The sequence below is a fragment of the Neovison vison genome, chromosome X (genome assembly GCF_020171115.1).
Source record: "Neovison vison isolate M4711 chromosome X, ASM_NN_V1, whole genome shotgun sequence".
Lineage (NCBI taxonomy): Eukaryota > Metazoa > Chordata > Mammalia > Carnivora > Mustelidae > Neogale > Neogale vison.
In genome coordinates, this window is record NC_058105.1 from 26,850,911 (window position 1) to 26,868,676 (window position 17,766).

At 39.7% G+C, this 17,766-nt stretch overlaps 1 protein-coding gene across 9 annotated transcripts in view; it reads right to left on the reverse strand.

Annotated features, from left to right (window-relative positions):
* The window catches only part of GRIA3 (glutamate ionotropic receptor AMPA type subunit 3), a 290,604-nt gene that overhangs the window by 103,039 nt on the left and 169,799 nt on the right, over nt 1-17,766 (reverse strand). For all 9 annotated transcript variants that reach the window (XM_044234397.1, XM_044234395.1, XM_044234396.1 and 6 more), the window contains one exon: nt 15,186-15,239. In XM_044234397.1, the coding sequence (XP_044090332.1) occupies nt 15,186-15,239 (54 nt within the window). The remainder of the gene's footprint in view (nt 1-15,185; nt 15,240-17,766) is intronic.

Consider the following 17,766-nt stretch of genomic DNA (forward strand, 5'->3'; position numbering starts at 1 on the left):
AGAGACAAATGGTAGGTATGGTGGCATCAGGGGAGAGATTCCAGTTCTCTTTCTCTACCTGTCTTTTAACTTTAAATCATTATTCGTGCTCAAAACCTCTTGATAGATTACCTTTTTTGAGCTTCTCATCCACAGCCCTTGAGTTTGGAAAACTGAGGACAAATGTCCTAAACTCTCTGTTAAGTCAGTAACTGAACAGATCTGACCACTATAGATCCAGGAAGTCACAGCAGAAAGGAGCAAGGGGATAGTGAAAGCCTGGGGGATGGTAGAGGTTGGTGGTTTCTGGTCTGACTTTTCTTGTAACCTTTGGGTGATTTTTACTTGAAGTCTGCCACCCAAAGTCTGCACTTTGGGGAATTTTGATCCCCTGTCGTCCCTAACCCTTACAAAAATGTTCCCCCTCCCCATTACATTGTGATCTTCAAGTGCGACTTGCCATTCTGTCTGTTTTTTTGTTCTTGTTTTTTGAGAACTGAAGTCTCTGGCCTCCCTGAAGTCTTTGTAAAATTGCCCACACAGATTTCATCACCTAAAAGCCACTAGGTAAAAGTGGAAAAGGGAAAGGGCAGAGGTAAGATGTCTAGACAGATCTTTAGGAGAGAGCTACTTTCCTTCCTTCCCATGATCACCAACATTAGGGAATGGCTACCCAAAATCTGCTATTTAGAATAGGGAAATTTAGAATCCTCATGTACTTAAAAGTTCTGGAAAAATGTGATGACTCAAAATAGATGAAAAACTTAAATGTGAGAGAGGAATCCATCAAAATCTTAGAGGAAAACATAGGCAGCAACCTCTTTGACTTCAGCTGCAGCAACTTCTTGCTAGACACATCTCCAGAGGCAAGGGAAACAAAAGCAAAAATGAACTACTGGGACTTCATCAGGATAAAAAACAAAAAACAAAACAAAACAAAAAAACCCTTCTTCCCAGCAAAGGAAACAATCAACAAAACTAAAAGACAACCTATGGAATGGGAGAAAATATTCACAAATGATATATGAGATAAAAGGCTAGTATTCAAAATCTATAAAGAACATAGCAGACTTGGGGTACCTGTGTGGCTCAGTCGTTAAGTATCTGCCTTCTGCTCAGGTCATGATCCCAGGATCCTGGGATCAAGCCTCGCATCAGGCTCCCTGCTTGGCAGGAAGCCTGCTTCTCCTTCTCCCACTCCCCTTGCTTGTATTCTTGCTGTCCCTATGTCTCTCTGTCAAATAAATACATAAAATTAAAAAAAATTACAGACTCTATACCCCCAAGTCAAAAAATTCAGTCAAGAAACGGGCAGAAGACATGAATAGACATTTCTAACAGACACATGAAAAATGTTCAACATCACTCGACATCAGGGAAATACAAATCAAAACCACAATGAGATACCACCTCACACTGATTAGAATGGCTAAAATCAACATCTCAGGAAACAACAGGTGTTGGTGAGGATGCAGAAAAAAGGGGAACCTCTTTCACTGCTGGTGGGAATGCAAACTGTTGCAGCCACTCTGGAAAACAGTATGAGGTTCCTCAAAAAGTTAAAAATAGAGCTACCCTAAGACTCAGAAACTGCACTACAAGGATTTATCCAAAAGATACAAACATAGTGACTTGAAGGGTATATGCACCCCAATGTTTATAGCAGCCATGTCCACAATAACCACATTCTGGAAAGATCCCAAATGCCCATTGACAGATGAATGGATAAAGAAGATGTGATGTTTATATACACAATAGAATATTACTCAGCCATTGAAAAGAATGAAATCTTGCCATTCGCAATGATGTGAATAGAACTAGAGGGTATTATGCTAAGAAAAATAAGTCAGTCAGAGAAAGACAAACAGCATATGATTTCACTCATACGTGGAATTTAAAAAATTTGTTTATTTATTTAGTCTTGTTAAGAAACAAAACAGATAAACATAGGGGAATTGAAGGAAAAATAAAATAAAATAAAAACAGGGAGGCAAACCATAAGAGACTCTTAACTCTAGAAAACAAACTGAGGGTTGCTGGATGGGTAGTGGGTGGGGAATGGGGTAACTGGGTGATGGGCATTAAGGAGGGCACTTGATGTAATGAGTACTGGGTGTTATATGCAAATAATGAATCACTAAATTCTACCCTTAAAACTAATAGCACACTATATGTTAACTAAATTGAATTTAAATAACAAATTAAAAAAGAAGGAAAAAAGAAAAAAAATGTCTAAGGAAATATGTCCTTAAAAAAAGAAAAAACCTAATGAAGCAGAGTTAGGCTTTCAACACCCAAACCCAAGAAGTAAAAGAAAGAGATGGGGTTGCTAGAGGTGGGAAGTAGTGGAGAAAGGTATCCTACCTATCTGCCTGCCAGCTGTCAAATTATTTTCCACAGCCAGCTACCTCAGACTCCACTCCTGAAGTTGGTCAGTTTTTATCATGTGACCTTTCCCAGAAAGTTCCATTCTCACTTCTCCTTGACAGAAACACACATGGGGTGGGACACAGTTCTCTTAGCCAGGCTGAGAGAACTCTCAGGCTCTGAACTCTCTCATGATCCCTCCTTCTGTCACATATACTCTTAAGTATTCTCACTCAGGCTTCTCTCTAGCCCACAGGCCTAATCTCTCCTTATACTCCATTTCTAACTCGGTCCCCTGAAAATGTCTCTGAGTAGTAGTACAGTGACCAGACTGTAATACCTGTAAATAGATATGTATTTTTAAGAAACTCTTTTTTATTACAGCTATCAATTTATTTATTTTCAGAAAAAACAGTATTCATTATTTTTTCACCACACCCAGTGCTCCATGCAAGCCGTGCCCTCTATAATACCCACCACCTGGTACCCCAACCTCCCACCCCCCCACCACTTCAAACCCCTCAGACTGTTTTTCAGAGTCCATACTCTCTCATGGTTCACCTCCCCTTCCAATTTACCCCAACTCCCTTCTCCTCTCTAACACCCCTTGTCCTCCATGATATTTGTTATGCTCCCCAAATAAGTGAAACCATATGATAATTGACTCTCTCTGCTTCACTTATTTCACTCAGCATAATCTCTTCCAGTCCCGTCCATGTTGCTACAAAAGTTGGGTATTCATCCTTTCTGATGGAGGCATAATACTCCATAAGAAACTCTTATTAGAGAATTCTTGTCTTTAGAAAAAGTGTAAGTTTGATTACTAGTTTAAATATGTGATAAATGAGTTCACAAGGTTCTGCATTTTAACTCGGGCTCTTGGCTCAAAACTAAATTGACATTTGGCTTAAAGTTCTTGAAGTCTTTTTAGTTTGTTTTGACTTTTGTTTCAGGTTTTAAGTACCTGACCTGAATACTTTTCTTAATAGCAACTGCTCAAAAAAGGATAGAAAACCCATAAACTTTTATTTAATACATGTATTTTAGCGTATCTGACTCCAAAATAAATTTCTGTGTCATGAATTGTATTTTCTCACTGAGCTTCATCTGTTATTAAAATTATGCATTTTAAAGTAACATATTTTTATAAAACATAAAACGTGTTCCAGTGGATTTCTTTGATATTTTGTGTGGGACAAGATGGCTCATTTTGCTTAAGCAGGATGCTGTTTTATAGCAACTGTTCTATCCCTTTGCTGAATCATAATAGTTCATTTTTTGCTTAAAAACTTGTTTCAGGGGCACCTGGGTGGCTCAGTGGGTTAGGCCACTGCCTTTGGCTCGGGTCATGGTCTCGGGGTCCTGGGATCGAGCCCCGCGTCGGGCTCTCTGCTTGGCGGGGAGCCTGCTTCCTCCTCTCTCTCTCTGCCTGCCTCTCTGCCTACTTGTGATCTCTCTCTGTCAAATGAATAAATAAAATCTTAAAAAAAAACAAACTGGTTTCACCTTCTGGCATCTCCCATTCGAACAAAGATATTAGAATTTCTTCTTTGTTTTCTCTTTACCTTTTTTCCCATTTTTAATTTTGAGTGTGGAGATAGACAGTCATGATTTCTCATCTAGCTGGCCTCTGAGAACCTAATTTTCAAGAGAATGACCTCAGTCAATGAATTTGTTACATTTTGAGATTTTAGAGTCTATAAAACAAATTAATTCTTGTTTTCTTTTGGAATTTTTATATTTTTTTGCAATTTATGGGTACTTTTATTTTATTTTTTTTCAGTGTTCCAAAATTCACTCTTTGTGCACCAACACCCAGTGCTCCATGCAATATGGAGCTCACCCAATGCCCCCCCACCTTCCCCTCCAAAACCCTCAGTTTGTTTCTTTTTGAATTTTTAATTTGAGTTCACTTTGAATAAGACATCAATAAGTCTCTAGTTAGATCCTATCTCATACTCCAGCACCCCTCCCCTAACTGCCTACTGATTAAATTAACTTCCATATTCCATGAGCATCTTAAAAAGAATGGGCCCCAAAGGAAAGTTATTATATTCCCTCAAAATCTCTTCCTCTTCCTGTATCTATTCTTTTAATTAATGTACTTTGGGCCTACTGGGTCAGTGGGTGTGTGTCCCATGCACCTGTTATTTTTATAATTTCATCAAGTGAATTTAAATCCCAAGTGGGTTTGAGCACCACTAGCCTAGATTGTTGTCTTAACTTTGTAGTTGGTGCTCTAAAATCTAGTTCTTTACCTCTCCAGCTCATTCTTCACATAATAAATTCACTTTCCTGGAGCACCTGGGTGGCTCAGTCAGTTGAGCACCTGAATCTTGATTTTGGCTCAGGTCAGGATCTCAGGGGCCTGGGATCACTCCCCAAGTCAGTCTCTGTGCTCAGTGGAGAGTCTGCTTGAGGTTCTTTCTCTCTCCTTTATCCTCTGTCCCTCCCCCAACTCACATTTTCTTTTGCTCTCTTTCAAATATATAAATATTTTAAATAAATAAATAATTTGATTAATTTACCTTTCTAAAATACCAGTTAGAGCACAATATTCCTTTCCTCAAATCATTGCAATGATTCCCTGCTTTGTACAGATGTATTAATACCCAAATATCATGACTTGGCCTTCAAGAATTTCTACTATATGTTATCTTCTGTTCCCCTGGCCCACCTGTACCACTTCCTTAAACAGACCTCATCCTCTAGCCATATCATGCCATTTTGAACAGTGCTACCTTTGTCTGTTTTGTTTTGTTTGTCTAGAAAGGACCCCTGCTTCATCACTAACAGCTCTGGCTATCTCTACTGAAATTTCATTCTTCAAGAAAAATTTCCATTGGTTAAATAATGACTAAGGAAAATCAATATCAAATTGGTCTCTACAACCTCTACCGGGTACTAAAAGGGCCCATTTGTACTATCTCTCTCTCTCTATCTTTTTTTGGCCAGTTATTATGTAGGCTCTTGCACATTGTTGACTGCTTATGGGCTTTTGTCCTCCTTCACTACTACATGCCTTCCCATGCCTTCCATGAAATAAATATATGTGTATTGTCACAGCATCATTGCTAAGTGACTGCAAGTTTCCCAATTTCTGCTGTACTAGGTGAAATTTCTGTTGGGCCCATTTTACTATTTTGTAGAGATTTCATTAACCAGATGTGATGATGAGGTGCTCAATGACTTTTGCTTAGATTGGACTTAACAAGTTCTAGTGCTGCTTGCATCTCACCAGTTCTGTTTGGTTAAAATTGTTGTTTGACTAATTGCCAGGATGGTATCTTTTCCTTTGGTTGAACCAAAACAGTGTGCAGAGGGAGAGATGAAAAGAGATGAGAGAAGGCAGAGTAAGACTGGAGGCAATTCTAGTACTCATAGATAGGATGAGTTGGAACTCTACTTTCTTAATATTAATGTTTTAGGTATCTGTACAGTTGACTATTTGCCTCTGTGTATCAATGGCAATATTTGTTGAAAATATGGATATACTCTCCAGTAGTTATTCCCTTGAGAGGGAACCCACTCATTTGGATTTGTAAGTTCTGCTATATTGTATCACTTCTCGATTATAATACATCTGTTTCATCCAGTGCACAGTTGCCCACATCTGGATGCAATTTTATAAAACCAACCATGACATCTGTGCCTAAGCAGTTCACATGGGATTTGCAAGTTACACTTGAATGATTCTCCAGAGCCATCTTTTATACAGATACTAGTTACACAATTGGCATCCAAACACAGATTGTCCCAATTTGAGAATTACCAGACAAGTCAGTCTTGCAAAGATTCAAATGACTTTAGGATTATCCTGTCTCCCTTGATTTATACATACTGTAATTCAATTTCCTTCTGGTAGTGTGGACAATGGAGAGTTGTAAATAAATATATTCAAAGCTTACTTTTAGAACACTTATTTTCAAGATATTGTGTGGAGGTTTCCTTCATATAATACTATTTTTAGGGTACATTTTGTACTGAAAGGAAAACAGAGACAAGTTAAGTTGGGTGACTTTCATTGAGTTGATGGCAGATTATGGGTGAGAAATGGGAAAGGTGGCTTGCCTATAGTGAAGATAAAAGCAGTAGAAAGAGGGTTGGGAAGCTGCCAAGGACAAGTATCTATCTCATAATTTGGATGGAGTCTGGCTCTATCTTTAGTGTCATTTGAATTGTTCATGTGGGTGATGCTTCGATAGGGAAATACATAGTAATTGTGGTGACTCAAGTTATCAGGTTGCTAATGAGAGACACAAGTCTTTTTCTAGAAGCAGGTCCATCCTCCCGAGAGGGTGTAGTGTGTGGAGTTGAAGATTACACCATATAAATTAGCCCTTAATTATAGGTTGCTTGTATTGTTCACTCATTGTTCTATTCTCTGATCCAATCAACATACTTTGTGATCTTTTAAGGGTTATCCATTGGTAAGATGGTGAGTCATATCAAACTTGCCCTGACTTCATGGCACTTCAGTCCACTGGGAATTATCTGTATGAACATAAGTTGATATAAGCTCTATTAGCAGGAAAAATAGCCACCAATCTCTTCTATTAAAGGTTGTATGGAGGGATAATTTAAATACCATAAAATCCATCCATTTGACACTGATTTTTTTAAATTAAAAATCCGATCATGCACCCCCACCCCATTTTGAAATTCTTCAGTGGCATTCTGTCTCTGTTGAAAACAGCTAAAACTTCTTTAACCAGTCTTACTAAAGCCTCACCTAATCTGGAATTCACTCTGCTCCAGCCAAAATTGCCTTCTAACAGTTCAGAGACTCTTTTCTGCCTCAGGACCTCGGCACATGCTGTTCCTTATGCATGACATGAGCTTTCCCTAATTCTTTATATAATTGGATCCTTCTCATCATTTGGATCATTATTTCAAAGTCACCTTTTCTTAAAGATCTTGTCTGGGCATGCTATACAGTATTTTGATTTTCCATACTCAGCCTTCTCTTCATTCTCTGTCCTAGATCTGTTCTGTCTCCATGCTAATTATTATAAGCTCTGCAAGTTTTATCTGTCCATTATGACTATAAGGTTCTTAAGGACACCACCCTCTGTCTTCCTTGCAGGGAACTGAATAAGGTATTGGGCAGACAAGTGATACAGAGGAAAAATAACTTACTATAAAGATCTTTAAAGAAGTATTGCCCAAAGTGTATATGGACTGGTGCTGGTCTGCTATTTTTTAGTAGTCAGAAATGAAATAAGGAAAGAAATAGAAAGCAAGCCCTTATAAACCTTATAGAAATTCGACAAGGTAGTATTATGGCTGTTAAATGTAATACTAAAATTTTTGGCTTATGTTTTTATATATCTTGTTTTGCTTGTTTCAGGTTTTTAGTACTTTATTTCTGTTGATCTGTGAAGACTTGGAGGAAAAAACTGGCCCTTCTTCACAGATAGTTTGAGAAGCACTGTTTTAGGACATGATCTGAGAGCCTAGGGAAGAAAACAGAATTCTTTCAATTTATCTTGCCAGAACATTGGGCAGAAAGTGATCTTTCCTTGTTGAGAGAGAGAGAGAGAGACTAGAAGAAGAAGAAGAAGAAGAAGAAGAAGAAGAAGAAGAAGAATAGGAGGAGGAGGAGGAGTAGAAGGAGGAGGAGGAGGAGGAGGAGGAGGAAAGGGATGAAGGGATGATTGACTACAATGGGGGCATTTTTGGACAGTGAGAACGGGAGTCTCAAAGTTGGCAACTTTAAGTTGACAAGTGCCTGTGGATTTCTAAATGCCAGATGGGAAGTTGGACTTCAGCCCACTCCACAATTCCACATTCTCTTGGTGCTCTGCTGTAACCTATCTCCATTTGGAGAAGAAAGGGACTCCTCGGCCACCAGAGAAGTTGTGTACCCAGGGGAGGGGACTGGGATCCTGGCATTTGGGAGCAGTAGGATTTCCCCCTTCAGTCCTACTTCTTTTGCCTGTAAAACCACGCTCCAGCTCAGTGAGTTCTGAGTTTACATGCCAGCTTCTGAGGTGACATTGTTTACAACACGTGGTTTGTATATTTATAATTTCATTTTTTGAGTGTTTGAAGTTTCTTTAGAGAAGGAGAGAGTGGGAGAGAGAGAGAGAGAGAGACAGCAAACAAGGGAGCAGAGGGAGAGAGAATCTTAAGCAGACTCCACGTCTTCCATGGAGCCCGATGCGGGGCTTGTTCTCACATCCCTGAGATCATGACCTGAGCTGAAATCAAGAGTTGGATGCTTAACTGACTGAGACACCCAGGCACTCTGAGCATTTGAATTTTCTATTTAGAACATAAAAGTGGAAGAACAAAGGGAGATAGTATTAAACAAAACAAGAAGACATGGAGGGGAAGAGAGTAGAAGGGAACAGTTGTTATTGGCAAGCAAAACACATGACCCAATCTCACTTGAAGTTTTTTTCTCTCTAAATAAAGTGGGCCCCTCTTTGTTTCAGGTATATTCCAAGATCTGGTAGGCTGCAGAGTTCACTTCTTCAAGCTTAGATTACTCCTGCCTCTTTTGGGTTCTGTGCTATGAACGGTGTTTTGTTTTAATAAAAATTTGAATTAATTAGATATAAGCTAGTTATATTAGATATTATACTAAATTAGATATAAGCTAGTGCCCCCCTCCTTTATTTCCTGGCACGCTAATACTATGAATGAGGCAGATAGGGTGGGAAGAAAAGAGGAAGCAAGAGCAAGAGGGGAAATGAGAGAGCAGGAGAGAGGTGAGAGAGAGACAGAGAGAGAGAGAGAGAGGGAGGGAGGGAGGAGAGGGAATGTGGTAGAAAAGAAAAGAGTGATGGGCAGATATAATTAGTGCTTGTTAAGATGCATTTCAGATTGGCTCTTGGACAGGTTTCAAACACTGATTCACAAGGCTCTCCTTGTTTTTTAAGACTTTTTCTCTCTGATCACGTTTACTTTCATAAATGTATAGTTTATACATAATGAAATATATATGTTTCATTCAATGTATTTTTGTCTTTGCAGATGTTCTTGTGTAACTTTGTGGGGCTGGCCTTTTTTTTTAAATTTTTTAAATTTTTATTTATTTATTTATTTATTTATTTTAAAGATTTTATTTATTTGACAGACAGAGATCACAAGCAGGCAGAGAGGCAGGCAGAGAAAGAGGAGGAAGCAGGCTCCCTGATGAACAGAGAGCCCGATGCGGGGCTTGATCCCAGAACCCTGAAATCATGACCTGAGCTGAAGGCAGAGGCTTAACCCACTAAGTCACCCAGGTGCCCCAGGCTGGCCTTTTTTTTCAAGATTTTTTTTTCCAATTTATTTATTTTCAGAAAAACAGTATTCATTATTTTTTCACCACACCCAGTGCTCCATGCAAGCCGTGCCCTCTATAATACCCACCACCTGGTACCCCAACCTCCCACCCCCCCGCCACTTCAAACCCCTCAGATTGTTTTTCAGAGTCCATAGTCTCTCATGGTTCATCTCCCCTTCCAATTTACCCAAAAGCACATACCCTGTGACTCTTTTTTCAAGATTTTATTTATTTGTTTGGCAGAGAGAGATCACAAGTAGGCAGAGTGGCAGGAAGAGAGAGAAGGGGAAGCAGGCTCCCCGCTGAGCAGAGAGCCCGATATGAGGCTCCATCCCAGGACCCTGAGATCATGACCTGAGCTGAAGGCAGAGGCTCAGCCCACTGTGGGGCTGGCCTTTTGTCTTGCTGAGATGCTTAAGTGGGTCGAAGGGGAAGGACAAGGTGCTCTGTCAAGAGTCTGCTCAACCTGCATTGGAGGCCTAGCTTGGCAATGTATTAGCTCTGAGACTTTGGACAGTCATGTGTTTTCTCTGAGCCCATTTTCCTGATCTCTAAAAAGCTTAGGAAGGTGACTAGGTAAGAAGTCTCTCCTCATGGGGGTTCTGAATAATTTTAGTAAGAAATAAAGAAAACAGCTGACAGCAGAGAAGGGTCTAAGAAATGTTAGCTCCCCTAACACAATGTCCTCCTTTACTGTCTGTTTATGTGGCCCTCTACCACTGGCAGCTGACCTGACCTAACTTCCACTTGTAGGGTCAACAAAAATCACCCACTCTGGGATTTGCCTTGACCTAGGCAGGGAAATTGTTGGGTCTTCTAAGATAGTGGTTAACTGGTATAGCACTGAATGAGTCTGGTATGGCTCATGTTCTCCCCTGGGCACCTCAAATGCTTGCTTTTTTTTTTTTTGGTCCTATTTTCAGGGCTGGGTGCTGAACATCTGTAGTTGGACCATCTTAACCCAGATCTAATTCATTTTGTGTTGACCCCAGGGTGGTTTTGATTGATCCTTCAGATCCTCAGCTATGTTTAGAACTTAGATAAGGGTACTCATACTTTTCTTGGCTTCTGCCTACCTGAAATGATTTTAAGCCTGCCTTATGACTTTATATCCCTAAGGACAACAGTCTTCTGGTTTTGTACCCCCATTTATATCCTCAGCTTCTACCTAACTGCTATGCCTATATTCTCACTTCTGGTCTTCTCTGGTCTAAACTGACCTTCTATGAGGGAAGAAATGTAGAGCTGGAAGTGACCTTGGAGTGTTTCCCAAGTTTTAGTCATTAATATGCTACCTTTATAGTTTTCTGCCATATAGGTGGATCATCTGATCCATAATTTACCTAATATTTTTCTTTACATGGTCTAAATTTTTTAACCTAAATATCTATTTTACCCTCATTCTAAAGAATGGTATCTGTAAAATCACAGAATTGAGAGGATAGTTACCTCAGCAATACTCATTTAATATAAATTCCAAACTAATAAGTTTAAGAAATTTTGCTGTGTACTCCCTAAAATCATCTTGTGTACAAGTAGTACACTTGGGGAAATAATAATTTGGTGTAACTCCCCATTTTATGGATTAAGAAACCTGTTTCTTAGCTCCGGGTCTAGTGCTTATTTTCATCACTCCTAGGGTTGTTATTCTAGGGTTGTGCACACAATGACTGAGCTATCATTACTGACATATATAAAAACATTAAATCACAATACACAACATGCCTGGGGATGCAATGTAAAGGATCCTGATCCAGGACCTTGCCTTGAAAGACAGAGAGGTTGTCTGACTGACAGAGTGTATACATGCTGGTTACCTCTGGTACCAGAGTGGCAAAACATTACTACCTTAGAGTCCTGGAAGAGAACACAACAATTATGGAACCACTCTGAAAAAAATGACGCCACCAACTGATACAGAATTTGTTGGAGACTTGTTCGCTCTCTCATCATTGGGATGTTCACCTCTGGCCTGTGTCTTCCCCAGACCACATGTCTGGCCTGTATTTCTGATGGAATCTTTTGTTTCTTCCAGAGACTTCAGTAAGGTAGAACTTTCTGCAGCTTGTTGTCCACTGTGAAATGTACAACCTGACCTGTGAGAGTCCTGTGTTGAAGCATCCAAGGGCTATCTGAGTCTTCTCATGTTTGGATTGCTACCAGAGAATGTCTATGTTAAAGCACATAGAAGTATTTGCCAGATAGATGGAGCTCCTTGGCAAGGGGTGCACATGATACTCTGGTGCAGGTGATTCCAAAAAGCTTAGGGAAGTGCCATGACTGTCTTTGACTTTGCATTTGTAGAAGAAGGTTGGCGGGGGGGGGGGGGGCGGGTTCTGTGCTATTGCTTATACCAAGAGTCAGATTAGACTTTGTTCCCTTGTGTATCTATCCTCAGCTGTCATCCGGCTGGCTCATTTTGAAAGGAAACATCTTAGCTCCACTTACCCTTTTTTGACCATCTAAGGAAATTCTAAATAGTTTTGGTGTGTGTGTGTGTGTGTGTGTGTGTCTTTGGTAGAGGTGTTTGGGGTATTTTTATCTGCTATAAAAAACCTGGAAACCATGATGGGATAATCTCATTTTTATCAGAGATTAGCAACAGTTCCTATCTCTATTGCCTGCATTCAATTTTATATAGAGTACAGGGACTTATAGAAACATACGGCTGAGTTCAAATGAAAAGAAAGTCACTAGAGGAAAAGAACTGGCAGCTCAAAGCATGGTGAATGATTTCACATTTTCATTAGGCAGACTGACATTATGTCATGAATTACATTCTTTCTGAAGGACCAGACTTGACTTGCTCTTATAGTAGGCTTCCTCCCACTGTCTCATGATTCTGAGTCCTGGTTGGGCATTCAGTTAACAATTCTTTTCCACAACCTCATCCTAGTGATTCTCTCTTGCAGTTTTATTGCTCTACATGCTTTCATTTTTTAAAAAAATTAATTTATTTTCAGAAAAACAGTATTCATTATTTTTTTACCACACCCAGTGCTCCATGCAAGCTGTGCCCTCTATAATACCCACCACCTGGTACCCCAACCTCCCACCCCCCCCGCCACTTCAAACCCCTCAGATTGTTTTTCAGAGTCCATAGTCTCTCATGGTTCACCTCCTCTTCCAATTTACCCCAACTCCCTTCTCCTCTCTAACACCGCTTGTCCTCCATGATATTTGTCATGCTTTCATTTCTGCCAGGTCTGGGTCTCAAGTTGAAACCAAAGCTCATTTACAGGATTATTGGTAGGAATAAGAAGGCCCAGTTAGAACTCTAGAACGGCAAAAGTCTCCATGTATCATCCAGTCATTGATGCACATGGCTCAGATCTCCCTTTAAGATGGAACCTGCCTTGAGTTGTTGAGTGAGCTGATAGCCTCCAGTTTCAGGATTGGCCTCAGCTTTCAGGCAGGAGGTATGTGTTTCCTGAGCAGCTGCCAGCCAATGGCTGAGCAAGGTGGTTTGGGGTTTCAGGGTAGCATGGAGTCTTTGCGCAGGAATTCTCGATTGTGCTGGCCAAGTCTTTCTTGGAACTATCCCATCATCTGAAGTTCTCCTCAAACTTCCTACACTTGATCTTAGCCAAAAGGCCGAGAAGCGATGTCTCCTCAAACTTCCTTTCCCTCTCTTTGGCTGATATCAAATCTGAATTGTTGTCTTAAGCTTTCCCTTCCCACTTGTGACCCTTTCTCTTTTATTTTTTATGGATATCACTCCCAGCAAATGTCTTGGACTTCTAATTATATCTTAGCATCTGCTTCCAAAGGGCCCAACCATTACATCAGTGAACTCCCCCACTCCCATCCGAGGTTTATAGTAAAGAAAATGAAGTGACTTATGCAAGGTCCCATAGCTAGTTAGTAAGTAGCAAAGTCCGTATGACAACTCAAACTTTCTGATCCTTCATTCAGTGCTCTTTCTCAAACTTCAGTCATCCACATGCCACCATAACCACATATACAAAAACAAGATCTTGCCATATGTTTATCTCCCATGCTATTGCTTACACAACACATTTGACATATTACAAAATGGATTCATTTGTTGTTAAATCTCTATGTTAGCCCTGTATGAACTAATAATATCCATGCAATTTGGATTTTGATGTGCTTATTTTATATTTTTCTAACACACAATAAATGATACATTACCATCATAATAAAAAAAGTTTATGTGTGCACTATGTAAAGTCATCTCATATACTGTCAGTGATGGGTGAACCCTGGGATGTATAAGGCAAAAGAGAAGGAGAAGGTAAAGGAAGGAAGGAAGGGGAACAAAATACTTATTGATCAGAAAATAATGGTAAAAACCCATCAGTAACTGCCCTCAGCTGCCTTGCTGTGACATCCATGTTTCCTGCCAAGCCCTGGTCTAACTTCCAATGAGTCAGCAAACATCCTTTACTTATTGGTTGCCTTAAAAAAACAAATTGAATGTATTTAGAAATAAATGAAGAATCAGGATTTCTCCTCCTAAAAGAGTCAATACATTTATCCCCCAAATGGTCTGAAGTGCTCCACTTTGAGCAATTTATTGGAGAAGAGGCACACTACATTTCAAAGCAATAGCTTTAATCATCATCTCATAAAGTGTTGGAAAACACACTTCCTAAAAGAGGTTTAAGTAACATTTCCTTTCTCTTTAAAAAATTTTAATCATTAAAACAAATAAGATTTTTTTCTTTAAGAAATCTAGGAATATAATTATAATAATCTTTCACCTTTGTTGCTACTCTTTTCGTGTAAGAGCTCCATAATGATTATCATTCTGTTGTGCTAATGAAACAAGATCAGGGTTAGAACTCATGTTATGTGATAATGTAATAGATTCTTAGTATCACAGTGATAATTTAACATTCCTCTTTCCTTTTGGGGATGTAGTATTATTCAAAACCTCTGCCAAACAGATATTCCCGGTTTAGAAGCCATTTAGTTAATTCTTAAAACAATTGTTTTTTGGAGAAAGAACTGTAAACTAACCTAAATGTAATACTAGCTTCTAGAGGTCATGGGTTTTAAAGACATAGGAAATATGAAGGAAAAGATTGAAGTTGTGTTTTATTATAAGTATAGAGGTGGCTGTCCACTTTGACAGGGTCCCTTGATGTTCTATGTTCCAACCTACTTCTGGCATCTGATTTGAAAAGATTTGGTAGTGGTCTGCTTCTGGAAAGACAAACCCAGTACTGATGTGTACGTCTACTTGGGTAAAAGGGGGAAAGAATCAGTTTCTTGTGTCCCCCGTCCCTTGTGTTATATTTCAAACCTGGATCAAATGGTTTACATTTCAAATTCAAATCATATCTAACAAGAACTGGTGAAAAATCATCTCAAATTACTATGGTTTAAATGAGAGAATAGAAGCTCACAGCTAAAACAGAGAGCATAATTGAAAACAAGGCTATTGCATTCAGGTTTTGGCATTTACTGACTCATTTCGCCAAGGATCTAAAGAACACGTTAGGTTCTTCGTGTATTTCTTTTTTCGACGATTACAGATGACACAAACCAAATAGAATATATTGCCCTGGGAAACAAAAACTCTGCTTGTTCTTACCAGGTTAGCAAGCATGTAGTGATAACCTCTTGAATGTTTTCCCAGGATCACAACCTGCAAAAGAAGAAATAAGAAATATTGCTTATTTAAAAAGGGCATTTTCAATTGCCTAGTCAATGGGAAGTACAACAATCAATTGATGGGCTAGAGCAAATTACTTTTTAAAAAAATTTTTATTTTTTATTATTATTTATTTATTTATTTATTTGACAGACAGAGATAACAAGTCGGCAGAGCAGCAGGCAGAGAGGGTTGGGGGAAGCAGGCTCCTCGCTGAGCAGAGAGCCCAATGCAATGTGGGCTCCATCCCAGGACCCTGGGATCATGACCTGAGTGGAAGGCAGAGGCTTAACCCACTGAGCCACCCAGGCGCCCACTAATTGCTTTTAGATGATCAATAAATTGTTAGGTCTTTTGTGTATAGTAAAATCACATTAACAGGACCAGAGGTTTTTTTTTGGCACATTTCAATTTCAGGCAGAAAATACAGGAAGAATTGGTAACATCAAAGTTAAAAGTGTCAAAAACAGGGAGGAAAATCTCTCTAAACTTCCAGGTCAGTAGCATCATTGTCACTTAAAATAGATGGCAGAAGCCATGAAGCTGATGACCCCATCCCACCCATGAACTGGATTCTGTACTTAGCTGCTGAGATGGAAAATGGGCTGAATGCGGAATACAAATTAGAAAATAGAATGTGCAGTACATTTTTTTGTTGTTATCTGGAATGCTTAGGGAATAGAACACTCTGGGAATGGAGTTAATGGAATTTTCAGATTAATCAGGATTGCTTTTAAACTTTTCTAAAATGCTTACCTTCCTTTTCCTCCCTTAATAGGAAAGATTTGTGACCATCTGTACAGCTTTTGGTGCTGGATGCAAGGCCGCAGGGCAGGGGGGAGGGGGTTGTCCCCTAGGGGACATTTGGAACCGCCTGGAAGCACATTTGGTTGTCACATCTGGAAAGGTAACTAGTATCTAGTGAGTAGAGGCCAGGGATGCTGCTAAACATCTTACAGTGCACAGGCCAGGCCTCCACAACAAATAATGGTAAAAAATGTCAGTAACACCTGAGGTGGAGAAACCCCTGCCTTGGTGTCATCATTCTTATGGTAATTTTCATGAATAACACTGTATTAATTCTAAACCCTACAGTTTACAAAATACATTTTGTTTTTTCAAAATGTGTAAGTGAGTTGAAAGTTGTTAGTCGCAAGTTTTTGACTAAATACCTCACATAAGCTTATTTCCAGATAGCTAAGTAGGGCAAATTCCGGTTAATTGAGGATTTTATAAAATGTCACGTTATTAAGTACTGATTATGTACAAAGTACAGTACTGAATTCAGGGAGTGGGAACCAGGAGGGGGATCGCATAGAGGGTAAAGATACAACTGGAAGTGGAACCCAGTTTTGTTCCAGGTCTGATGCTAATACCACTTTAGGAGCCCTCTTTAAGAAAAGTGAAACAACTCCTCAAACTCAACACACACGAAACAGGCAAACACATCAAAAAATGGGCAGAAGATATTAACAGACACTTCTCCAATCAAGACATACAAATGGCTATCAGACACATGAAAAAATGTTCATCATCATTAGCCCTCAGGGAGATTCAAATTAAAACCACATTGAGATATCACCTTACACCAGTTAGAATGGCCAACATTAGGAAGACAGGAAACAACATGTGTTGGAGGGGATGTGGAGAAAGGGGAACCCTCTTACACTGTTGGTGGGAATGCAAGTTGGTGCAGCCTCTTTGGAAAACAGAGTGGAGATTCCTCAAGAAATTAAAAATAGAGCTTCCCTATGACCCTGCCATTGCACTCCTGGGTATTTACCCCAAAGACACAGATGTCGTGAAAAAAAGGGCCATTTGTACCCTAATGTTTATAGCAGCAATGGCCATGGTCACCAAACTATGGAAAGAACCAAGATGCCCTTCAATGGACGAATGGATAAGGAAGATGTAGTCCATATACACTATGGAGTATTATGCCTCCATCAGAAAGGATGAATACCCAACTTTTGTAGCAACATGGACGGGACTGGAAGAGATTATGCTGAGTGAAATAAGTCAAGCAGAGAGAGTCAATTATCATATGATTTCACTTATTTGTGGAGCATAACAAATAGCATGGAGGACAAGGGGCATTAGAGAGGAGAAGGGAATTTGGGTAAATTGGAAGGAGAGGTGAACCATGAGAGACTATGGACTCTGAAAAACAATCTGAGGGGTTTGAAGTGGCGGGGGTGTGGGAGGTTGGGGTACCACGTGGTGGGTATTATAGAGGGCACGGCTTGCATGGAGCACTGGATGTGGTGAAAAAATAATGAATAATGATTTTCTGAAAATAAATAAATTGGAAAAAAAAGTGAAACAAAAGCATGAATAGTAAGGCTTTGGAAAGAACCCATGCAAGTAAGGTGCCCTTAAGCTTAAGCTTCCTGACAAGTTCCACCATGCACACAGCTATCAAAGGATTTAAAAACAACTTGAGGGACGCCTGGGTGGCTCAGTGGGTTAAAGCCTCTGCCTTTGGCTCAGGTCATGATCCCAGGATCCTGGAATGGAGCCC